At 46.6% G+C, this 24,309-nt stretch overlaps 2 protein-coding genes and 1 non-coding gene across 3 annotated transcripts in view; 2 read left to right on the top strand and 1 right to left on the bottom strand.

Annotated features, from left to right (window-relative positions):
- The window catches only part of SRCAP (Snf2 related CREBBP activator protein), a 30,638-nt gene extending 13,601 nt beyond the window's left edge, over positions 1 to 17,037 (top strand). Inside the window, 18 exon segments of the mRNA XM_059881683.1 lie at positions 11 to 197; positions 1,206 to 1,375; positions 1,746 to 2,011; positions 2,226 to 2,513; positions 3,057 to 3,221; positions 3,502 to 3,687; positions 3,905 to 4,171; positions 4,505 to 6,012; positions 8,913 to 9,178; positions 9,314 to 9,516; positions 11,271 to 11,440; positions 11,600 to 11,796; positions 11,893 to 12,007; positions 12,216 to 12,335; positions 13,412 to 13,606; positions 13,756 to 13,839; positions 13,948 to 16,248; positions 16,250 to 17,037. Coding sequence (XP_059737666.1) covers positions 11 to 197; positions 1,206 to 1,375; positions 1,746 to 2,011; positions 2,226 to 2,513; positions 3,057 to 3,221; positions 3,502 to 3,687; positions 3,905 to 4,171; positions 4,505 to 6,012; positions 8,913 to 9,178; positions 9,314 to 9,516; positions 11,271 to 11,440; positions 11,600 to 11,796; positions 11,893 to 12,007; positions 12,216 to 12,335; positions 13,412 to 13,606; positions 13,756 to 13,839; positions 13,948 to 16,248; positions 16,250 to 16,636 — 7,075 coding nt within the window. The 3' untranslated portion in view covers positions 16,637 to 17,037.
- Positions 17,038 to 17,431: 394 nt separating this feature from the next.
- TMEM265 (transmembrane protein 265) lies at positions 17,432 to 20,577 on the top strand. Its single transcript, NM_001304276.1, has 3 exons — positions 17,432 to 17,614; positions 18,643 to 18,813; positions 20,091 to 20,577. The coding sequence occupies exons 2-3, from the start codon at positions 18,646 to 18,648 to the stop codon at positions 20,250 to 20,252; spliced, it is 330 nt and encodes a 109-aa protein (NP_001291205.1). The 5' UTR covers positions 17,432 to 17,614; positions 18,643 to 18,645; the 3' UTR covers positions 20,253 to 20,577.
- Positions 20,578 to 23,594: 3,017 nt separating this feature from the next.
- On the bottom strand, positions 23,595 to 23,699 carry LOC112444369 (U6 spliceosomal RNA). The gene has a single exon (XR_003032699.1). It is a non-coding gene; the product is annotated as a U6 spliceosomal RNA (small nuclear RNA).
- Positions 23,700 to 24,309: the final 610 nt, after the last annotated feature.

Consider the following 24,309-nt stretch of genomic DNA (forward strand, 5'->3'; position numbering starts at 1 on the left):
TTTCTCTCAGAACTAAGGAGACGCTAGCCACAGGCCACTTCATGAGCGTCATCAACATTCTGATGCAGCTGCGAAAAGTCTGCAATCATCCAAACCTATTTGATCCTCGACCTGTTACCTCCCCCTTCATCACTCCAGGCATCTGTTTCAGCACCGCCTCTCTGGTGCTAAGGGCCACTGATGTGCACCCTCTCCAGGTGAGCAGTTGTCCCCAAGATTATCGCCCTAACCCAACCCTGCACCTCTTTTCTTTAGGCTGGAGTCTGACCTTTAGCATCCTTACTTCCCCTGTCACCTCAGCACTGTTCCAGCTTAATTGTTTTCTAATAACGGTGTCACTTTGGGCAAGGTAACTATTAACTTGTAACCCTGAGTTTGCTTGCCCTTCAAAATAGGGGTTGTAAGGCCTATTCTGCAGTATGTGTGAGAGAATTGTGTTAGTATTTTTTAGAAGTACTTTGCATAATAATTAATACTTAAATATTACTTTGTTTTCCTGCTCCTTCCCTCTTTTTGGCCACTTCCCCCCAAAAATTTTGTTTTCATTACAGTAGAACACACATAAAAAGTTTTGCCATTTTAACCTTTTCTAAGCATATGGTACAATTTCATTAATACATTCATATAGTTATATAGCCATCGCTATCATCCATCTTCAGAACTGTCTTCATCTTCCTAAACTGAAACTCCATATTCATTAAATTATAACTCCTCATTCTTCCTCTAGTCCCAGCACCTGGCAGTCACCATTCTACTTTCTGTCTCTATAAATTTACTATTCTAGTATTTCATGTTTCGTGGAATCATAAAGTATTTGTCTTTTTGTTGCTGGCATATTTCACTTAGTAGAATGTTTTCAAGCATGTGTTAGAATTTCCTTCCTTTTTAAAGTTGGCTAATATTCTTTTGTACATGTTTTTGTGTATATGTGTATGTTCACATTTATGCATGTTGTTATTTTGTTGTGTTGTAGGACTTTGTGTGTTCTGGATGTTAGGCTCTTATCAGACACATGATTTGCAAATACTGTAATTTTGGTCCCATTCTATAGCTTGCCATTTCACTCTGTTAATAGTGTCCTTTGGTGCAGTCCAGTTTATCAGGTCTTTGCTTTTGCTGTCTGGTATGTTATCCAAGAAGTAGTTGCCAAGTTTCCAAATCTTTGATCCTTTGACACTGTGTTTTTGTATTCCTTCTTATGTCAGCGGATAGACATGGGTCGGTTTGACCTCATTGGCCTGGAGGGTCGTGTCTCTAGATATGAGGCTGACACATTTCTACCCCAATACCGCCTTTCCCGTCGGGTTCTTCTAGAAGTGGCTACTGCTCCTGACCCCCCACCCCGGCCCAAGCCAGTCAAGATGAAAGTCAACAGGTACTAAGGCTGAGGAATAAGGGATGGGTTCCTAAAAAAAAGTAGCTACAGCTGGCTGGGTGGGTTGGGGTGGAAAGTTGGAGGCTAGGCTCGACTGTTTATATGGGTGGATGAAAAATGGGGGAGAGAAGAACTAGAAGATGGTCCTGGGAGAGGCCCTTGTGTTTGTCACTGATCGTTTCCCCCCCCTCCCTCTGCTTGGTGCCTTTTGTTTATCGGATTTCTTTCTCTTTTTCTCCTTTGGGTCTTACCTTTCCCTTTTTTGCTTTTATAATCTGCCGATTTCTCTGCCTCATCTTCCTTATTTATTTTTTTTCCTATTCCTTACTCTCCCTCCTCCCCTACCCATCCCCTTGTTTTTTCCTCATAGGATGCTGCAGCCAGTGCCCAAGCAAGAAGGCCGGACAGTGGTGGTTGTGAACAGTCCACGGACCCCGCTGGGCCCTGTCCCAGTCCGACCCCCTCCAGGCCCTGAACTCTCAGCCCAGCCCACCCCTGGCCCAACGCCCCCAGTGCTGCCAGCACCACTGATGGTGTCAGCCTCGCCTTCCGGGCCCCCACTTATTCCAGCATCCCGGCCTCCTGGCCCTGTTCTTTTGCCCCCACTGCAGCCAAACAGTGGGCCTCTCCCCCAGGGTGAGTTGCAAGGGAGCCAGGATGCTGGGGGTACTTCAGGCAGATTGTTTGGATTGGGGGAGAAGTAATGAAATTTAGTGTTTGAGGAGCTGGGTTGGAGAGAGGGGTGTGGTGTTTGATGGGCTACGAAGGATTATGTATGGAGGCTTCTAGGAGCAGGCTAAAGCTTAATTGGTCAAGTTATATCTGACAGGCATTTGCTTTGTGTTTACAGTGTTACCATCCCCTCTGGGGGTCTTAAGTGGGACCTCACGGCCTCCCACACCAACCCTGTCCTTGAAGCCAGCCCCACCTGCCCCTGTTCGCCTGAGCCCTGCCCCACCACCAGGCTCCTCCAACCTGTTGAAGCCGCTTACAGTGCCCCCAGGCTATGCCTTCCCGAATGCTGCTGCCACCACCACCTCCACCAGCACGGTCACTGCTCCCACTACGGCAGTGCCAGCTCCTGCTTCTGCGCCACAGCGCCTCATCCTGTCTCCCGACATGCAAGCTCGCCTGCCCTGTAAGTCCCCAGGGCTCTGTGAGGGTAAAGGACTTGAGCTGGCAGGAAGGCCTGTCTGTGTGCCATGGAGCAAGAGAAGAAAAGCTGGGGGCCAGGCGTGTGTCAGATTCTAGGTAGCTAACATATATTAGGTATCTTGCCAGGCACTGATAATTCATAATCAAGTAAGAGCCCTGAAGTAGTTCACAGTCTCTAGTTGGGGAGGTGACCCAAAGATGAGTAAATAGTGATCAGTCTAATAGTAGATAATTATTTGGGGTAAAAGGGCAGCACAGTGGGCAGGTGTGTGTGTGTGAGTGATGAGCTCAGGATGGTGGAAGGCTGTTAGAGGATGTAAAGGAGATTTCAGATTAAACAAGCAGGATTGGAAGGAGTAGCATGTCAAAAGCTCAGGGCTGTAGGTGGAGGCTGAGGTTCTTAGAACATGGTATATTGAGTGGGGGATGGGTTGGAGAAACTGGAGACTTGCACCTCATGGAGGTGTGTGAAATGACATTGAGCAGAGTGAGCCCCACGTACATTAAGCCTCTTCTTTATTTGTAGCAGGTGAAGTAGTCAGCATCGGGCAGTTGGCCTCACTAACACAACGTCCAGTGGCTAGTACAGGGGGAAGCAAACCTCTCACCTTCCAAATCCAGGGCAACAAGCTGACTTTGACTGGTGCCCAGGTGCGCCAGCTTGCTGTGGGGCAGCCCCGCCCGCTGCAAAGTAGGTAAAACCCACCCCCTGTCCTGCCTTTTTCTTCCTCTTCTTTGTCCCTTTGTTTTTGTGGCTCTTTCCAGATGTCAGCCTTTATGTTTTTTCCCCCTAGCTTTTGGTGGGTGTGGCCAAGGGGAATGGTTGAAGGGTTCTTTAGATCAAGATAGGTATGAGGTTATTCTGGAGAAGTTACTCCCTTTCTGTTCTTTCTCTCTTCTCTTGCCCCTGCCTCTGCCCTCCTCCGGCTGATAGCTGCTTCTTTCTCTCTCTCTCTCTTCCCTTAACCCAGGGAATGTGGTGCACCTGGTGTCAGCAGGGGGGCAGCACCACCTCATCAGCCAGCCTGCCCATGTGGCCCTCATCCAGGCCGTGGCCCCGACCCCTGGCCCCACCCCTGTCTCTGTGCTGCCTTCTTCGACCCCCAGCACCACCCCTGCCCCCACTGGCCTCAGCCTTCCGCTTGCTGCTAACCAGGGTGAGGCTTCTGGCCTTCCTACTTACTTAGCCCTTGCTGGCCTTGGTCCTTCCAGGCATGCCCTGGGCTACTGTCTGTCTAGCCTTCCCCAGTGTTGTTGTCCCTTGCCAGTAACTCTGATATCTGTCTGCTACCCTCTCCTGCCCTTGGACTTCTTCCATCCTTTGGGTTTCTTGTTTCTTTTCTACCTTCCCCTCAATGTAGCTTCCTCTTGCAGTGCCACCAACCATGGTGAATAATACAGGCGTGGTGAAGATTGTAGTGAGACAGGCCCCTCGGGATGGACTGACTCCTGTTCCTCCGTTGGCCCCAGCACCCCGACCTCCAAGCTCTGGGCTTCCAGCTGTGTTGACTCCACGCCCCACATTGCCCCCTGGCCGTCTACCCACACCTAGTCTGGGTACTGCCCGGGCTCCCATACCCACATCCACTCTCGTGAGGCCACTTCTCAAGCTGGTCCACAGTCCTTCGCCTGAAGTCAGTGGTGAGTCAAGGTGGCTGATGCCAGAAATTTTTGCTGGGAATGGAGATAGGGTGGCCCAGAGGGTATCCAAGTCACAGTAGATGCTTTCATTATCAGTATACTGGTTTGCAGTGGCCCCCGCTGAGCCCTTGTCTGATTCTAAGATACATTGGTTAGAATCTGGAAGGAAAAGAAATGTTAAATTGTTCGATTCCTTGAATCTTTGAGATCATGGTGTGGGAGTGAAGGTCTTCTGGGAAAAGGTGAACCTTGAGGGTAGGGGAATGGGTGGGACAGGGTAATAGAAGGACCAAGAAAAGAATGGGGGGGCTAACTTATCCTCTGTCTCCACAGCTTCAGCACCCGGAGCTGCTCCCTTGACCATCTCTTCTCCTCTCCCTGTGCCATCCTCACTCCCTGGACCAGCCTCTTCTCCAGTGCCAGTTCCCAACTCCTCTCCCCTTGCTAGTCCTGTGTCTTCTACAGTCTCGGTTCCGGTGTCGTCTTCACTTCCCATCTCTGTCTCCACAACTCTTCCTTCCCCAGCCTCAGCTCCACTCACCATTCCCATCTCAGCCCCCTTGCCTGTTTCGGCTTCGGGCCCAACTCTTTTGACTAATGTGACTCCAACACTGGCACCGGTTGTCTCAGCAGCCCCTGGACCTCCTTCTTTGGCACCAGTTGGGGCTTCTCCATCAGCGTCAGCCTTGACTCTAGGTTTGGCCTCAACTCCATCCCTGTCCCCATCTCAGGCACCTGGTCACCCTCTATTGTTGGCTCCGGCCTCTTCGCATGTTCCAGGGTTGAACTCAGCTGTGGCCCCAGCATGTTCACCCGTCCTGGTGCCGGCTTCTGCTCTGGCCAATCCTTTTCCGGCAACACCAAATCCAGCTCCAGCTCAGGCTTCCCTTTTGGCTCCAGCACCTACTGCATCTCAGGCTCTGGCCACCTCTCTGGCTCCCATGGTGGCTCCACAGACAGCAATCCTGGCTCCTTCTCCAGCTCCTCCTCTGGCTCCTCTTCCAGTCCTGGCTCCATCACCAGGTCCTACTTCTGTCCTGGCTTCGTCGCAGACTTCGGTTCCAGTTCTGGCTTCATCGTCTACTCCAGGAACGCCTTTAGCCTCAGCCTCCTCATTGGGGCCAGCCCCAGCTGCTGCGTTGGCTCCATCATCAGCTCAAACTATGGTACCAGCCCCAGTTCCATCACCTCTTCCGAGTCCAGCTTCTACGCAGACACTGGCTTTACCCCCCGCTTTAGCATCCACTCTTGGCGGCTCGTCTCCATCTCAGACACTCTCTTTGGGAACTGGGAACCCTCAAAGTCCCTTTTCAGCTCAGACGTTGTCATTGACTCCAGCATCATCCCTAGTACCAGCTCCAGCCCAAACACTGTCTTTGGCACCAGGACCACCATTGGGTCCATCTCAGACGCTGTCTTTGGCTCCAGCACCCACTCTGGCTCCAGTTTCTCCGATGGGCCCAGCCCCAGCTCACACGCTGACTTTGGCTCCAGTATCATCATCTGCTTCGCTCCTGGCCCCAGCTTCAGTGCAGACACTGACTTTGAGCCCTGCCCAAGTTCCGGTGCCCACCTTGGGCCCAGCAGCAGCTCAGACTCTGGCATTGGCCCCAGCCTCAACACAGAGCCCAGCTTCCCAGGCATCTTCCCTTGTGGTTTCGTCATCTGGCGCCGCTCCCTTGCCTGTCACCATGGTATCCCGGCTACCTGTTTCCAAGGATGAGCCCGAAACACTGACATTACGCTCTGGTCCCCCCAGCCCTCCCTCCACTGCTACCTCGTTCAGTGGTCCCCGACCTCGACGCCAGCCCCCACCACCACCTCGTTCCCCTTTCTATCTGGTAAGTTTTACTGTCTCAAAGGAGAGGGGACAGGAAACTGAATTCTTTTGGAGTATTGCTATAGAGTGGATGGAACAAAATAATGTCACTTTTATCTTGGTAAATTACAAAGCCTGTTTTTTTTGGACCTAATACTTGAATGCCACTGGACAGAGCCCTCCCCTGGGCCTTTACTCTTATCTGTAAAATGGGAATAATAATTCAGGTCCTACTTTTCACAGAGGAATAGTTGAGGACATAATGTGCTTTTAAAACTATTAATCACTGATGTGTTCAAGGCTTTTTTGTTACATTTGGTCTCTGGTTCTTGTTTACTCTTGAGTTAGTGTTGACATATAATTGCCCCATTTTACAGATGAAACTAGCTCATTAAATGATGTTTTAAAATTTACACAACTTGTGAGAATACAAATGTGCTGACTCTACTGCTTTCTCTTCTACACAAGAGGCAGTCTCAGAGACAGGAAGATTTTTCTCAGTTGATCACCATCGATATTTGAACTTATAAGGGATAAAGGACACCATGGAATACAGTTCCCTAAAGATCATGAGCCTTGCTGTAGTGTTTTACCTTCATGGTGATTAAGTGGGCAATAAAAATAACTTTTTTCTGTCCCTTTATGAGCTTTCTGGTAGCCATTTTTTTTCTGTCACGTATATAGTTCTATGTATGTTTGGTTGAGTTCGAGTTGCAACACAGAGTAAGTAACCCATGACCTAATAAGGAGAAAGATCTAGGGAGTCTTTCCAGGTCCTCTTGTATTTTTCTCCCGCTGATAATAGAGCTGCTTCTCTATTATTATGCTCTATTATCTATTATTCTTTGCCTCAGCCCCAGTCCCCCACCCTCCATCAGTGCCACTGACTCCACCTTTGGTCTTCCTCTAATGCTGCCAGGTTGGTCTGGCTTTTTGGAATCAGAGAGGAAAGCCTAGATCTTAGCCCAAGTGTACAACCCCATAATCTGTGTTTTACTTTCATTGCTCTGCAAGTATTAATAGGTAGCAGCTTCTTGACACTTTTTTAAAGAAGTTTGAGATATAAATCACATACCATACAGTTCTCCTATTTAAACCATACAATTTATTGACTTCTAGTATATTCACAGAGTTATGCAACTGTGACCATGGCCAACTTAAGAACCATTTAGAAAACCCCACACTTAGCCATCGTCCTTAATACTTTCCTTTTCTCCTAACTCTAAATAACCACTAGCCTACTTAATGTCCTACTTATTGAGTCATATATAGTCTTTTGTGACTGGCTTCTTTCACTTATTTTAATGTTTTTGAGGTTCATCCATGTTATGCTATAACTGAGTTATATGTGTGTATACAACAGTACTTCATTTTAAAAATAATTGTTGAATAATATTCCATTGTATGGGTATACCATATTTTATATATCTGTTGATCAGTTGATTGGGGGACATTTGGTTTGTTTCTTCTTTTTGGCTGTTATGAATAATGCTGCTATGAACATTCATGTATAAGATTTTGTATCTTTTCATGTGTTTTCATTTATATTGGATGTAACTTTAGAAGTGGAATTGCTGGGGTATGGTAACTGTGTTTGACTGAAGAATTGACAAATTTGTTTTCCGAAGTGGCTGTACCATTTTAAATTCCCTAGCGCTTATGGGGGTTTGAGATTCTCTACATCTTTGCCAAAAACTTGTTGTCTGTCTTTTTGATTATATCCATCCTAGTGGGTTTGAAGTGGTGCCTTGTGGTTTTGATTTTCATTTCCCTGATCATTAATGATGTTGAGCATCTTTTCAGAGGTTGTTAGCCATTTGTATATTCTTCTTTGAAGAAATGTCTATTCAGATCCTTTCCCTTTTTTAATGGGGTTATTTTGTTTCTTTCTATTACTGATATGTAAGATTTCTTTATGTATTCTGGATACAAATCCTTTTTCAGATAGATGATTTGCAAATATTGTTTCCTTTGCTACTACTGTTGAGAGCTGGCCTTAATGATTTTTCCCTCTAAGATGCTTTCCTTCCTCACTTAGACCACCAAAAGCCAAGAGGTCAAGCTTAAGATAGCAGTCAGGAAGGGAAATTTGGGACACTGCTTTTTTTCAGGACCATCATGTAGATTCTAGTCTTCATTATTTGTGCATTCCAGTAACAGATATTTATTGAGAGCCTACTTTGTGCCAGATAACAAGCTGAATATTAGATGAATACGATGAGCAAGATCAGATATTTTTCATGTTATATAGGGCTTACAGTTTAGTGGATAGAAGATGTTAAAGAATTATAGCCATGTAAAACTCCAAGAGTGAAAAGTGCTACAAGAGTTAGGTGACTTGATAGCCTGTGAAACTGGAAGCACAAAAGATGGGAAAGGATTGGGTCAGAATCATACAGATTTTCTGCCACCGGGAAAAATCTCCCCTCCCCTTTTCTCTCTCAGGGTGATGGTACCTAGATGTCTGGGTAGCTGTTCCCATCCCACCGCGTTCCAGTCTAACCTTTGACAGAGACCTGGCATGGATTTGGTTAGCATGCCTGCATCCTGCTCAGTGCTTTGAGGAGGGATTTTAGTCATTGTTTTGGATCTACCACAAGAAGATAAATTAGGGTATCCTGGAGTTAAGTGTTTTATGGGAAAATCCACACATATCATCCATTCTATAAGTTGATCGAATAAATGGATCTTAATTTTGAGTATTCAGACATCTGCTTTGGTAGCATACAGGGAAGATCAGTTTTCTCTTTCAGAGAAGTCATTTCATTCAATGTGGTGAAAAGAGTAATTCCCATATTGACAACTTGGGAAAGTTAAAATAGTGTGTTCTTGAATCTTTGGGTTTCCATAAATTATGTTTAATTCTGGGAGTTACTGCCAGGTCTTCTGTAAGGATGCTGATGACTTTTTCTATGTTTTTAGGACTCTCTGGAGGAAAAGAGGAAGCGGCAGCGGTCTGAACGCCTGGAACGGATTTTCCAACTTAGTGAGGCTCATGGGGCCCTGGCACCTGTGTATGGGACTGAAGTCTTGGATTTCTGTACCCTGCCCCAACCTGTTGCCAGCCCCATCGGCCCTCGTTCTCCTGGCCCCAGCCACCCCACCTTTTGGACTTATACCGAGGCTGCCCGCCAGGCTGTACTGTTTCCCCAGCAACGACTAGACCAGCTGTCAGAAATCATTGAGAGGTTGGCAGGGCTAAGTGCTAATGGGAAGTGGGTCTTGGGGCCTCTGAGTGGATATAGTGGTTAGGGCTGTTAAAGGTGCTGACTTCTGGGGCCATTCAGAGTTCCATATTTCTACAGCTTGGCTTCTTTTTACAGGTTCATCTTTGTCATGCCTCCTGTGGAGGCACCTCCCCCTTCCTTGCACGCCTGCCACCCACCTCCTTGGCTGGCCCCACGTCAGGCAGCCTTCCAGGAGCAATTGGCTCGTGAGCTCTGGCCTCGGGCTCGTCCTTTGCACCGTATTGTGTGTAACATGCGTACCCAGTTTCCTGACTTGAGGCTCATCCAGTATGATTGTGGTGAGTTCACTGGCCAGTGAGGGTCCCTTGATCTCTTTTCTTGTCTTAGTCTCAAGATGGTTATATCAGAGGGATGCTCTACATAAGGTTTCTGTGGGTTTCATTAAACATTAGATGGTCTTTTAGGTTATGCTTATGGGTGAGATGAAACGTAGGCCTTATGATGGATTCTTGGCATTTGTAAATTTGACTTTGATGAAAGTTGAAAGTGTTTGCTAACTCATTTATTCAGTGATTATTTTGTGACCTTCTGTTATATTGTGTATCATTTAGGATACAATGGCAAATGAAATAGTACAGCATGGAGTTTTTAGATTTATGGGGAAAGGTGTGTGCTAGTACAGGACTGCACAGTAAATAGTAGATTTGGGGGAATTCCCTGATGGTCCAGTGATTAGGACTCTTTTTACTTCTTTTTTTGCCTTTTACTGCCAAGGGCATGTTCAATTGGTCAGGCAACTAAGATTTTGTAAGCCACAGGCCAAAAAAAAATGTAAATAGTAGATTTTATTTTGGGAAACTATTTGGATGAGGATCCTTTTCTTTTGGTTAGAATTTTATTGTTTAGAAGGAATTTGGCTGCAGGTAATAAAACCAACCAAAGGTGGCTTCAAAATCATTTACTGTTTACCAAGTCAGAAATGCTGAGAAAGGGTATGTAACTGGTTTAGCAGTTTACTGGTGGCTTTATGGACCCAAGACTTTGCCTACCATCCTTAGCTTGTATCTTTTTATTCTCATGGTTATTTCCTCGTGGTATTAAGATGATGTTCCAGGGAGTATACCAGTACTCCAAGCAGAGAGCAAGGGGTTGAGACAAAATATTCCTAGCAAGACTTTGATTTTTTTTTCTTCTGGGAAAAAAGCCCACCCAGTTGACTCTGATTCAGAATTCATTGACTCAGATAGAACCATATGCCGATCCCTAGAGTAATCACTGACACAGGAAAGTCAAAGAGGAACTGTGGCTTATTTATAATGATTCATCTTTTGGGGTTGGTTTGAAGCATGCCTTCCCTGGGAATCACCCTGCCAGGTGTTCACAGGATTAGTTGGGTTCTGTTAATCATGAATGATAATAGTGACTAGTTTCTGCTACAGCTCTGCACAGATACTTCTATAGTAACATAAAATTTGGAGATTTCATAAATGTCTTAGAAGAAAGGCAGCAGAATTTTTAATAATATGTATTCAACAGCTATTTTAGTAAAATTATTTTATAACATTTGAAACCATTCAGAATAGGTAAAATGAAAGTCTTTGTTGAAAGTGTTTAAACTGATTGAATCAGAAATGTTACAGAAATTATTTTGTATTTGATGGTAGGTTGAACTAGATAACCTCATAAGATCCTGCCTCTGTGGTCTGATCTTAGTGACCTTCCATCCCTGTAAGCTCATGACATAAATGGATTTGTTATCTTGTGAATTGCTTTTTTTGTGTTTCAGCTGGTATAACTCAGTGTAGTGCTGGAAGGTCTCTTGCTCATACACCACTAAGGATTTCTTTTTTTACCCCTGAGGGTCTGTATTACCCTTCCCCTAGACTGAAAGAAGTCAGGTCCAAGACAAGAGCTGACTTAAGAGGAAGAACCCTTAAGGGAAGAAAATATATGTTAAATATTTTTGATCCTCTGGGTTAACCAAAACCCTGGCATAAAACGTTTATCTCTCAAGTACATAGGCTTCCAGTGCTAAGTGTTCTCCTCACTCCAGCTTATAGCTTGTTCCCTATACCCCTTCATATCTCTTCAGGAAAGTTGCAAACGTTGGCAGTGCTGTTGCGACAGCTCAAGGCAGAGGGCCACCGGGTGCTCATTTTCACCCAGATGACCCGAATGCTGGATGTATTGGAGCAGTTTCTCACCTACCATGGGCACCTCTACTTGCGTCTGGATGGGTCGACTAGAGTTGAACAGAGACAGGTAACCCAGGCACCTGCAACACTTAGAGGCTCGCCTCAGCTCAGTCTCCTTTTCTAGGGCTCAAGAGTCTCATGAGGGGGTCCCACTAAGCCTTGGTCTGTTTTTGGAGATATGTCTCCCAATACTGTTCTTTTTTTTTTTTTTCCCTTTTTCCTCTAGGCTTTGATGGAACGATTCAATGCAGACAAACGCATATTCTGCTTCATCCTTTCAACTCGGAGTGGGGGTGTGGGCGTGAACCTGACGGGGGCAGACACTGTTGTTTTTTATGACAGCGACTGGAATCCTACCATGGATGCTCAGGCCCAGGATCGCTGTCACCGAATTGGCCAGACCCGAGATGTCCACATATATAGGTGTTGCCTTGTCTCCCCTTACCTTACTTTTCCTTTGCTAATAGGGTTTTATTGATGTATTTGACTGTTTATACATGTCCTTCATCACCCGCCTAGGCTTATCAGTGAACGGACAGTGGAAGAGAACATCCTAAAAAAGGCAAATCAGAAGAGAATGTTGGGAGATATGGCTATTGAGGGAGGCAACTTCACCACAGCCTATTTTAAACAGGTACTAAGATCTTCCAGTCTGTGTAGGAGAGAACTGCTATGCATATGGGAATTACTGCTGCTTATTAGAAAGGATGCTTTGACCCCCACATACCTGCCTTTTCAACCAGTGATGCTTCTGATACCACTCATAGCTACCAGCTTCATAGCTGTAGACCTGAGACCAACATTCCTTTGGCTCTGACACTCTGTTTATGTTCTTTCCAAAGCAGACCATCCGAGAGCTGTTTGATATGCCTCTGGAGGAGCCATCTGGCTCATCTGTACCCTCTGCCCCTGACGATGAGGAGGAGACTGTGGCCAGCAAGCAGACCCATATCCTGGAGCAGGTGAAAAAAAGAGTGGGCAGGGACTTCCCTGGCAGTCCAGTGATTAAGACTCTGTGCTTCCACTGCAGAAGTTCCATTCCTCGTCAGGGAACTGAGATCCTGCCCTGCAAAAAAAGAGTTGACAGTCCCTAGAGTAGAGCTAACGGTTATAGTGTGTGTCATCTTTCAGTCTCTTGAGTTTGTCCAAGGGGAAAGAACTATTTCTGCTGCTTCCCAGATTACAGTTCACCTTTGATACTTGTGAGTAGATTGCTTATTGGTTCACCTGATTTCATAGATAGAATCACGGTTCTAGGTTTGAATTCCAGCAGTGTGTCTTGATAGTGTCTGTTAAGCTACATCCATTTAATCCTCTGAGCCTTAATTCCCACTTCTCTGAAATGCTAAATTAGAAGGAAGTAACTGAGGGTTAAATGGCATAGTGGATTTAGAAGTGCTTTGTATATAGTGTAAAACTCTTTTTTCCAAACATTAAAGCATACTAGAATCATTTGGAAGATTTTGAAAAAGATTGATTCCTGGGCCCTGTTTCACAGTCTTTCTACTTAAATCATGATTTTTAAGGGTGAGGTCTTGGGCATTTGTAGTTTTTTGGAAGTAGACAGATGTTTTGAAACTACAGGTGTGGATTATCATGGAGAAAATTTTCCCTACCAAGTGCATTCCTCTCATGCTCTAGGCTACTTCCCTCAGTGACTTTGGTGTGATCTCTCTGGATATTCATCTCGGGAATGATCAGATATTAGTCTGTTGTCCTGAGGGATCTCAGTGCAAAAAAGAATTGTGGATTATTTTGTATTCAAAAAACTACTGCTTTAAAAAGATATGAGGCTGATTTGAAAGTAAGTAGAACTAGAGGTCTCAAAAACAGTTATTTTGTCCCTGGTGGGACTCCTGGTTGAATCTGTTCTATCCTATGTGGACCACTGTGTTGTTTGGTAATTTGGGTGGCCCAGAAGAGAGTTGAGTTATGGTGTAAATCTGCTTTGATGTAAATCTGGCCTCATTTGCCAGAATCAAATCACAGGATGTAAAGAAAGAACTTCTCATGGTATTTCTTCCCCACACCCTTGTAGGCATTGTGTCGAGCAGAGGATGAAGAGGATATTCGTGCAGCCACCCAGGCCAAGGCTGAGCAGGTGGCTGAGCTTGCAGAATTCAATGAGAATGATGGGTTTACTGCTGGTGAGGGAGAGGAGGCTGGTCGGCCTGGGGCTGAAGATGAGGAAATGTCACGGGCTGAGCAGGAGATTGCTGCCCTTGTAGAACAGGTTGGTGTTGGATCCACTAGTTCTCAGCCTTACCCTCCATAGCCCCTTCCTGTGGACTCTATGACTATCTGTCTTTGGTGAAAATAATCATGAGTGATGGGCCCTGGGCACCAGGTTGCTATTTTCATCACCACTGCTCTTTCCCACAGCTGACCCCCATTGAGCGCTATGCCATGAAATTCCTGGAAGCCTCCCTGGAGGAGGTGAGCCGAGAGGAGCTCAAGCAGGCAGAAGTGAGTATTTCTTCAGGGTGGGGATAGAAGTGGAAAGTGACTGCTTTCCACGTACTCTACGTGCTGCTTGCCTCCCTCTGACCAGTCCTTGGGCTCTGTTTTTGATAGGAGCAAGTGGAAGCTGCCCGCAAGGACCTGGACCAAGCCAAGGAGGAGGTGTTCCGCCTACCCCAAGAGGAGGAGGAGGGGCCAGGGGCTGGGGATGAGGTTTCCTGTGGGACTGGTGGAGGCAGCCACCGGCGCAGTAAGAAGGCCAAGGCCCCTGAAAGGCCAGGGACTCGAGTCAGTGAGCGTCTTCGTGGAGCCCGGGCTGAAACTCAAGGGGCAAACCACACTCCTGTCACATCCACCCATCATACCCGCAGCACTTCCACACCCCCTCGCTGCAGCCCTGCTAGGGAACGAGTTCCTCGGCCAGCACCTAGGCCTCGACCCCCTCCAGCTTCAGCTCCTGCTGCAATTCCTGCCCCAATTCCTGTCCCAATCTCTGCCCCAATCCCCATTTCAGCCCCAAACCCAGTAACCATGCTTCCTGTCCATATCTTGCCTTCTCCCCCTCTCCCTTCTGCACAGATTCCTCCCTCTTGTTCTTCTGCCTGTACGCCTCCTCCTGCCTGTACTCCTCCACCAGCTCAAACCCCACCTCCAGCCCAAACTTCTCTCTTAACTCCTTCCTCTCCTCTTCTGCTTGGCCTACCTTCTGTGCCCATGTCGCCACCAGTCACGAACCTCCCCTTGGGCCTGGGGCCTGAGGCAGAGCTGTGTGCACAAGCAATGGCATCTACTGAGTCCCTGGAGCTGGCCATGGCCAGTTCCGAGACTTCCCCAATTACTCTTGTGCCCCCTAAGGATCTGTTGCCAGTTGCTGTTGAGATCCTGCCTGTGTCAGAGAAGAACCTTTCTCTCACCTCTTCTGCACCTAGCCCAACCCTGGCGGCTGGCAGCGTCCCCAACGGTCAAGAGCAGGAGGTACCCGAGCCTGCCGAGGCGACCATCCTCTCAGTGCTGCCTGATGGTGAGGAAATGCCCACGTGTCTGAGTGAGAGCAATAGGCTGGAGCTCCCACCCTCAGCAGCATCTGATGAGCCACTTCCAGAGCCACTGGAGACTGATAAGAACTCGGAAGAGCTGGTGGAGGCCCAGACCCCAACCTCTACTCCAGAGAAACCACAGGAACTTGTTTCAGCTGAGGCCACAGCCCCATCAACTTCATCCTCGGCCACCTCCACACCTGAGGGTTCTTCGCCAGCCCGGCCCCCTCGGCGTCGTACCAGTGCAGATGTAGAAATTAGGGGTCAAGGGGCTGGTCGGCCAGGGCAGCCTCCAGGTCCCAAAGTGCTTCGCAAGCTGCCAGGACGGCTAGTGACTGTGGTAGAGGAAAAGGAACTGGTGAGGCGACGGCGACAGCAGCGGGGTACTGCCAGCACCCTTGTGCCTGGGGTCTCTGAGACTGGTACCAGCCCGGGAAGCCCATCAGCCCGCAGCATGTCGGGGCCAGAATCCTCACCTCCCACCAGCGGTCCCTGTGAAGTTGCTTCCCCATCCACACTGCCCACTCCAACCCAGCAGCCCTTCATAGCTCGCCGTCGCATTGAGCTGGGGTTAACTGGTGGGGGCAGCTCAGAAAATGGAGAAGGGGCACTGCTTGCCATCACCCCTCCTGCTGTGAAACGTCGGAGGGGGAGGCCCCCCAAGAAGAACAGGTCTCCAGCGGATGCTGGGCGAGGGGTTGATGAGGCACCTTTATCCACCTCTAAGGGAAAAACCAATGGGGCTGATCCAGTCCCTGGGGCTGAGACCCTTATTGTTTCGGAGCCTGTCCTTGCACCCCAGCTTATTCCTGGGCCCCAGCCTCTCGGACCCCAGCCAGTTCACAGACCCGAGCCCATCATCCTATCACCTGTGGAGAAAAGAAGGCGTGGGCGGCCCCCTAAGGCCCGAGATCTGCCCCTTCCTGGGACCACTTCCTCTCCAGGGGATGGCAACTTAGAGAGCCGGACACAGCCACTCCCGCTGCCGCCACCCCTGCCGCCACTCCCGTCCCTCCTGTCCTGTCCCACCGCTGCTGCCGCCAGCACTGTCACCACTCTCACCATTTCAACGTCCCCACCCAAGCGGAAGCGGGGCCGACCTCCCAAGAATCCACCATCACCTCGGCCCAGCCAGCTCCCTGTCTTGGACCGTGACAGCTCTTCTGTCCTCGAGAGCTGTGGATTGGGGAAGCAGCGGCAACCCCAGGGCCAGGGGGAGAGTGAGGGTAGTTCATCTGATGAGGATGGAAGCCGCCCCCTCACCCGCCTGGCCCGCTTACGTCTCGAAGCAGAGGGAGTGCGGGGACGAAAGAGTGAAGGGTCCATGGTGGTGGCTGTAATTCAGGATGACCTGGATTTAGCGGATAGTGGGCCAGGCGGGTTTAGAATTGACATCTCCCGTGGTCTCATTGGCTCCAAAACTGCGCTCGACTCGGCTGCGTCCAGGGTCTCTAGTTCCCCCTCTAGAGACTGAGAAGGTGCCTCGCAAACGGGCAGGGGCCCCAGTCGGCAGTGGTCCTGGGCTGGCAAAGCGGACCCGCCTACAGCCCCCAAGTCCCCTGGGGCCTGAGGGCTCAGTAGAGGAGTCTGAGGCCGAAGCCTCAGGTGAGGAGGAGGAAGGGGATGGGACCCCACGGCGCCGGCCTGGCCCCCGCCGGCTTGGTGGGGCCACCACCCAAGGGGACCAGCGTATCTTGCGCAGCAGCGCCCCTCCCCACTTGGCTGGCCCTACCATTAGTCACAGAGGCCGCAAGGCCAAGACGTGAGTGGGCTGCCCTCTTCACCTAGGCTTTCTGCCATAGCCCCTCTCTCTCCATGACCAGGCCTGACTCTGTTAACCACTACTTGAAGTCTTTTGAGGGGGAAATCCTCCAGGGAGACATAGGGGCCTTCTCCCTTCTTTCCACCAAAGTAGGGAGTAGGCATCTGGTTGTCATGGAAACGGGGCTCTTCACACATCCCCTTCCCTTCCACCCCACATGGCTGGGCAGTGTTAAGGGTGGTAAGATAGTCTCTGTCCCCACCCCTTTGTACTTGATGTCCCCAGCTATCTTTCATGGCCCCCCCCACCCTTAGGGGAAGGGGGAGGGGCTTCTCTACAATGAGTTTTTTCTTTTTTTTTTTTTTTTTAAGAAGAAAAAAATAATAAACTTAGTTTCTGTATGAGCATCCGCGTAAGGAGGCTTCTGATTTTCTGGTCTGGTGGACGGTTGGGTGGGAACTTGGGTATCATTTTTCTCCTCTTGCTAAGACCCTAGTACTTGATCTCTAACCCAGAATTGTGTGTCTTTGAGGCAGAAGTCGCCACCCAAGAAGAGGGAAGAATGGCAAATCTGATGTGGTAGGGTACCTTTCCCTACGGTTTCCATTTTAAGTCATCCAGACTCGTATGTTTCTCCCTTCTGTTCCCTTGTTCCTGGACTCCCCTTGGGGCTCTCTGATGCCTCAGACTTTGCCCGCTTCAATCCCCTTGCTCAGGTGCTTTCACTCCCTCTTCAGAAGGCAGGCACCCTACCTCCAGTTACTCCATCCTTGCCTTCCCTTGCTTTTCCTCCATCTAGCCAGACTGGTTTGAATCAGCCACACCCCCTTCCAGCTTCTGGGGATCTTCAGATGGTGGCTGGCCACCCAACCCCACCCCTGGGCTTGGCTTGGAGCCCTGAGTCAGCTCCATCTCCACCCAAGCCAAACCAAACCTGAGGCAGAGGCCGAAACTCAAACAGTTCCTCAAGGCCTATCGCCAGGTAAGAGTCCCAGTTCGTTGTTATATTTTCTCTGATCTCGATTCACTGGACCCTCTGTGTTTTTTGATGACTGTGTGTACTGAGTCTGAGTTCTTCCCTCACATCCATTCTGCAGCTTTGTGTACATGGCATTCTTGGCTCTTTGCTTGTCTTCCCTCTCTCATTCATCCTTCCTATCCTTTGTTACTTGTGTTGAAAGAACTGCAAATGGTTTCATTCTGTCTAGGGTGTGGGGAATGGTTGGGGGTGAGGGTAAAAAGGTGGTTTGATGCCAGAGCTCTTGAGAGCTTGGGAAATAGGGAGATGAGAAATTATTAAATAGGGCATCGTTATGCAGGTTTCTGTGTAGGTTATGAGGTCATTTGGACTCTGTTTAACTGATTGTGTTGTGTAATCTGGGTTAAAATGGGGAGAGGAGGTGGAAGGGAGTCTGCATAGCAAGGGAGGCTCTGATACGGGGAGGTGAGGTCTTTCTGGTGTTGAGTTTTCTTAGCTATAAAGAGAGCTTAAATGATGCTTTTCCTCTCCTTTCCCCCAAATTCACGATAGTATTTTCATGTGAAATGACTGATTTCCTTGAGATGGAGTACAAGGTTTAGGGTGCCATTCTCTGATCCCTCAATATTTGAGGGCAGCCTCTAAGGAACTGCAGGGCCCTTTGAAATACAGTTTAAAATCACTGACTGGGGTAGACCTAGATACCTAGCAGTCTTTTGAGATACTGTGTTTCTCTGCTGCCTCTCAGTGTGTACCTCATTTTGCTTTTCCCCACTTCTCAAAACAGTAAGTAATACAGATAATGCTGTGTTGACACCACTTTGCCTTTGAAGGCTGTGAACCTTAGGCTGAGGAAAAGATTCCAGACACACATTTCCTCTCTTGGTCACTAGGGGAATTCCCCAGTAAGGCAGCATTCCTGAGAGTTTGGCTAGGCTACAACATGATCAGGGAGAGGGGGAGAGTCTGAGCAAGGCAGGCTAAGAGTTCAGTTGTTGGGCTTACAAGTATCTTGACTGTATCGCCCACAGGTGATGGAGGACGAGGAGAATGCAGCAGAGAGCCTGGTGTGCAACACGGAAGCTGCTTGTTCTCCATCCCCCATTCGCTGCTGCTGGCTCCGCCTCCGCTGCTTAGCAGCTACTAGCATTATATGTGGCTGCTCTTGCCTGGGAATAGTGGCCCTTGTGTTTGCCATCAAGGTGAGGAATGCAATTCCTGTGGGAGCAGGGGTGTGGATGTAGAAAGGCAGTGGTTCTGTATACCTGATCTGTCTACACTGATGAGTTAATAAGTACCTGCCAGAGCTTGGCTGTGGGCCTGGTGCCAGAAGTAAGAATAAGACATGGTTCCTGCCATCAAAGGGCCCACAGTCTAGGGAAAGAGATGGTTGTGAAAATGGGTAATTATGAATAGCATGCAGCTAGCTCATCTGTATTATGATAGAGGAAGCGCATGGTATTCTGGGCACTAGGAATATATATGTATGTGATTGCGTGTACGTGTATAAGAGAGAATAGGTGACAGGCATCCTACAGGTGTGAAAAGAAAGTGATGTTAAAGGATGAGTGAATAAGGATAAAAGGGCATCCTATACAAAGGCAGTCTGGACTGTTAGTTCAGTATGACTGAACCAGCAAGGAATAGTAAGAGATGAAGCCAGAGGACCTGGATTCCCAGGAGCCTCCAGTGCTGTGTTTGGCAGTTTTAGTGTTATCTGTTAAGTACTAGGGAGCCTCTCAAGGATTTTTGCAAAAGAAAATGATATGATCAGATTTGTGTTGCAGTAAAATCCACTCTCAAGGCCTATAAAGAGGATGAATTGGAAGGGGCAAGACTCAGGGCCGCTGAGCAGTAATTGGAACAATCTGTAGGTATTCAGAAGACACTGTGAAGTCTTAGAATGAGCCTCGCCATTCCAAAACATCTGACAGAAACGGCACATGTACTTTTTGAAAGGCCACACAGGCTAACTTAAACATCATACAGGCATTTCCTCTATCCTACTTGTATTTTTATTAGAAATTATTTTCTTATCAAAATAATTTGTGGGTTTCATTACACAAAATCATAAAAAGAATCCTTAATGAAAAAGATGAGATTAGCCTTTGGGCTAGTGAGAATGGAGTGTTTGATTGGACATGAATGAAATATTTGTAAGATTGCTCACTGTTTCTTGCCAAGAATTCCAAATTCTGAATGAAACTGAGATGAGTAGAAAAGGTAGAGGAATAAAATGATTAAAAAGTACTTTCCCATATGTGATCTGAGCTAACAACAGCCATCCTGAAAAGGAGGCAGAGCAAAGTTGGGTGCCTTACTTTGCAGCTGAGACATGAAGGAGAGAAACTGGAAAGGGAGGTGGAGTGCATGGGTGTGAGATTCTGAGCCATAATGAGGATGTAGGATTGGAGTGGGACAATGGGCATTCTGCGGGGAGAAGCAGGGGGAGAACCTAACCAAAAACCTGCCCCCACAGGCGGAAGAGCGGCATAAGGCAGGCCGGTTGGAGGAGGCAGTGCACTGGGGGGCCCGGGCCCGGAGGTTCATCCTGGCCAGCTTTGCCGTCTGGCTCACTGTCCTCGTTCTGGGCCCCCTGCTTCTATGGCTGGTCTCCTACGCCATCGCACAGGCTGAGTGACCCTGGGTGGCCTTTGCTGAGATCAGCCGAGACATCCTGGATCCTCCAATGCAGTATTGTGAGGGTCTAGTGCCAACAGTGGTTACTTCCTGGCTGGAAGGATGGTGCCTCTCTCAAAGGGCTTTGGAAGAGCTCTTTAGCCTTTTCTAAAAGGCAGCAGCTGAGACTGATGAGGGGAGGTCAGCCTGCTCTATTCTTTCAGTGCCCACCAACCCCTATTCCCCCTAATCTACTCCATCCTAGGGGCCTCTAGGAGGGGAGGTTGAAGACCAGGCCTGATTTTATTAGTATTTGTTTTGTAATAAAAATCTTTTTAGTGGTGAAATGTTCCTGTCTAATTGTTGTTCCCCTGCTTTTCCCTGGGCCCTTGGTGAGAGCCAGACTGAACATGGGATCATGGCGGAAGCCTGCCTCTCCCCTTACCTAGGAATTTCAAGAGGAGGAAAGGATCCTCCTTCCTCCCCCCACTTTTTCCTTCTTCTAGAAGTCTCCCTTCTTGGAAAGCCCCACACTTCTCTCTTACCTATCAACAGACTGTGAGGCCAGAAAGCAAGAGTCGTAGCAGCAGCTGTTTATCACGTGCTAACTATATTCCAGGCTGTGTTCTAAGCATTTTATATTTCTTCTTCACAACTCAAAATCACTCAATGGTAGGTATTGTTGTTCTTATTTTATAGTTGAGGAAACAGGCATGGATTTTCCAAGGTCACACAGCTAGTAAGTGGCATAATTGGAATTCAACCTAGACAGTTTAGTTTCAGAGCTGAGAGTGGAGTGAAAGGATTGGATAACAGCAACCACCACCCAGTATGTGGAGACCTGTATGATTATAATGAATTTTCATATCCTTTATCTTGGGTCTCATGATAATATTTTAAACGTTTTTTAAATTGTGAGGTACATAAAGGAAAAGATCCAAAACAAATACATAACTTCATAAGTTAATACAAAACATCTGAAAAAACCACTATTCAGTCAAGAAATTAAACTTTGTCAGCACTCAAAATCTCCTTTCTACCCGTCCCCATCACTCTGCCTTCCTTTCTTTCCACAGGTAACTTTGTATTTGTTATCCACAGGTATTCTGACTTCTAACAATGTCATTTGCTTTTGCCTGCATTTGAATAGGATATAAATGAAATCAAATGTATTCTTTTTATGTCTTGCTTCTTTTACTTAACACTGCTTGTGAGATTCATCCATATTTGGTGTAACTGTAGTTTTTATTAGTCTATAGTATTCCATTATATGACTCCCTGGTAGCTCAGTGGTAAAGAGTTCATCTGCAATGCAGGAGACCCAGGTTCAATCCCTGGGTCAGGAAGATCCCCTGGGAAAGGGAATGGCAACCCACTCCAGTGTTGTGGAGAATTCCATGGACAGAGAGGAAGCCTGGTGGGTGACAGTCTGTGGGGTTGCATAGAGTTGGACATGACTGAGCAACTAACACACACATTCCATTATATGACTGTATTACAATTAACACATTTTCTGTTAGTGAACTTTCAGAACATTTCCCATTTTAGGATATTATGAATCATGCTGCTATAGACAGTCTTATACATGTCTTTTGAAGTATATATACCCTGGGAATGGAATTTATTTCACCAATACAGACCAGCAGAACACCTAATGGAATTATCGATGCTGTACACTGAAGAGTCAAGGGGAAAGGGGCACGTGATTGTGCTTTTCAGTGTTCCAAAGTGTTTCAGGAAAGAAAAGTGAAGGAACTCCATTGTCCAGAGATTAGGACTGTAACAATGGGTAGAAGTTATATAGACAGCAGTGGTTCTGAACCTTGCCTTCAAAATGTAATCTGGGCAGCCTTAAAAAGTAACTTACTCCTGAGCTTTACCACCTGCTCCCTTCCCCCATGTCCCCCACCCCGTCCCCCACCCCACTCCCCACCGCAGTCCTGATATTCTGATTTAATTCATGTGAGGCACTGCCTGGGTATCAGGAGAACTCATTTTAAGGAGATTTTTCACACACAAAAAATTTAAATCTAGTACTTGATTAATCAGCAGCTTCAGTTTACTAGAATATCCCATTCCTCCAAACTGATTACATGAGATCTTGCTACTTTTTAACTCTTTATTTTGAAAAAATTTCAAGTCTATAGAACAATAAAAGAGTAGTACAAGGAACTCTTGTGTAGCCTTAACCTAGATTTATAATTTTTAACACCTCAACCACGTTTGCTTTGTATCTATCTATCTTGTTCAGTCACTAAATCGTGTCCAACTCTTGTGACCCCATGGACACAGGCTCCTCTGTCCATGGGGATTCCCCAGGCAAGAATACTGGAGTGGGTTGCCATTTCCTCCTCTAGGGGATCTTCCCAACCCAGAGATTGAATGTGCATCTCCTGCACTGCAGGTAGATTCTTTACCCGTGAGCCACCTGGGAAGCCTTTTTCTAAATACTCATAATTGTTATTGCTGAACTATTTGAGGGGAATACCTTGTGATCTGTATCTCCTAAGAACATATTTTCTCACATAACTATAGTACAATTATATTTAATTCAGAGAAGTTTAACATCAGTACAACATTATCTTCTAATAGTCTATATTCAAACTTGCCAGATGTCCCAGTAACATACTTTATAGCAATTTCTACTTTAGAGTCCAGTGTGGGAACGTAGATTGCATTTAGTTTGTCAGCTCTTCAGCATTCAATTTTTAGTAGGTTCTCATCCTTTTCTTTCATTTTTCATGACATTTTTGAGGTGAGGCCAGTGTGTAGAATGGCTCTTAATTTGGGTTCTTGTGATTGAATTCAGGCTTATGCATTTTTGGCCGAAATCTTACATAAGCTGTATGCCCTGAACACATCACATCAAGAGGCGTGTGTCAGTTTGTCCTTTTATGGCAGATGTAACACTGACAACTTGGTTCTAAGGTAGTGTCAGATTTCTGCGAGGTAAAGATAATTTTTTTCTTTGTAATTAAACAGTTATCTGTTTAAATACCTCACCAAATTTTTCCCAATAACTTTAATGCCTGTTTTGCCCAAGTCAGTTATTACAAGGCTTACAAAATGTTGTTTAACTTTATCATTCTTTGTACACTTATTAGTTGGCATTCTATTATATAGGTCTTTTTCTCCTTCATTTATTTATTTACAATTTTTAGTGTCAGTATGGCCTCAGATTTGTTTTTAAATTCAATTTACTATACCCATTACTACCATTAACCTTTTTAAATAGTTTTGTTGAGGTATAATGGCATGATTTACTTACAGTACACAGATCTTATTGTGCCAATGGGTGAATGTTTTTTTTCTTTTTAATTGATTTTTTTATTGAAGGATAATTGCTTTACAGAATTTTGTTGTTAAAAATATGGAACGCTTCATGAATTTGCATGTCATCCTTACACAGGGGCCATGCTAATCTTCTCTATCATTCCAATTTTAGTATATGTGCTGCCGAAGCGAGCACTAGGTGAATGTTTTTACATGAACACGCCTGTGTAATCAGGTGAATAGAACATTTCTAGCATGTGAGAAGGCTCCCTCATAGCTCTCTCAGTGTCATTACCCTTTTTGTCCCTGATTTTAACCTGGTTCTTGTGTTTAAGTTCCCATCTTTCTTCACTTACTTTCTGGCACAAATTATTCCAGGCTCATCTTGTACTTTCTCTGCTTTAGCGTGGGAATTGGCCATTTCTCCCAAGGAGCCCTGGTTCCTTTTATTGAGGACTGTTGCTTTGAAATCAGTATTTAGACACTAGCTGTGCTCACTACTGGACAGGCTCTATTGGTCCTTGGCCCTTTCACAGATTAGAGCAAGAAAATAGCTAATGTTATCTATTCATTCTTAAAATCATACCTCCAATTTCAGTCATAAGGTTCTCTCCCCATTCCAAATATTTCCACAGTAAGAACCTAGACTGCCAACTACATCAATGTGTTTATTCACTTTATTCAAAATAATTGTCCCATTATACTACCAAGCAAATCTACCAAGTAAAATACAAGATTTCTTTGAGTTATTCTGTCTTTAAATGGTATAAGGTCAAAGTACTCCATTAAAAAGTTACTTGGATTCG

Source organism: Bos taurus, chromosome 25 (assembly GCF_002263795.3).
Source record: "Bos taurus isolate L1 Dominette 01449 registration number 42190680 breed Hereford chromosome 25, ARS-UCD2.0, whole genome shotgun sequence".
NCBI classification, from domain to species: domain Eukaryota; kingdom Metazoa; phylum Chordata; class Mammalia; order Artiodactyla; family Bovidae; genus Bos; species Bos taurus.

Excerpts from the sequence above, each read along its gene's own strand:
- TMEM265 (NM_001304276.1), top strand. The coding sequence starts at position 18,646 with ATGGAGGACGAGGAGAATGCAGCAGAGAGCCTGGTGTGCAACACGGAA. Across the intron at positions 18,814-20,090 it reads CCCTTGTGTTTGCCATCAAG|GCGGAAGAGCGGCATAAGGC; the intron begins GTGAGGAATGCA and ends CTGCCCCCACAG.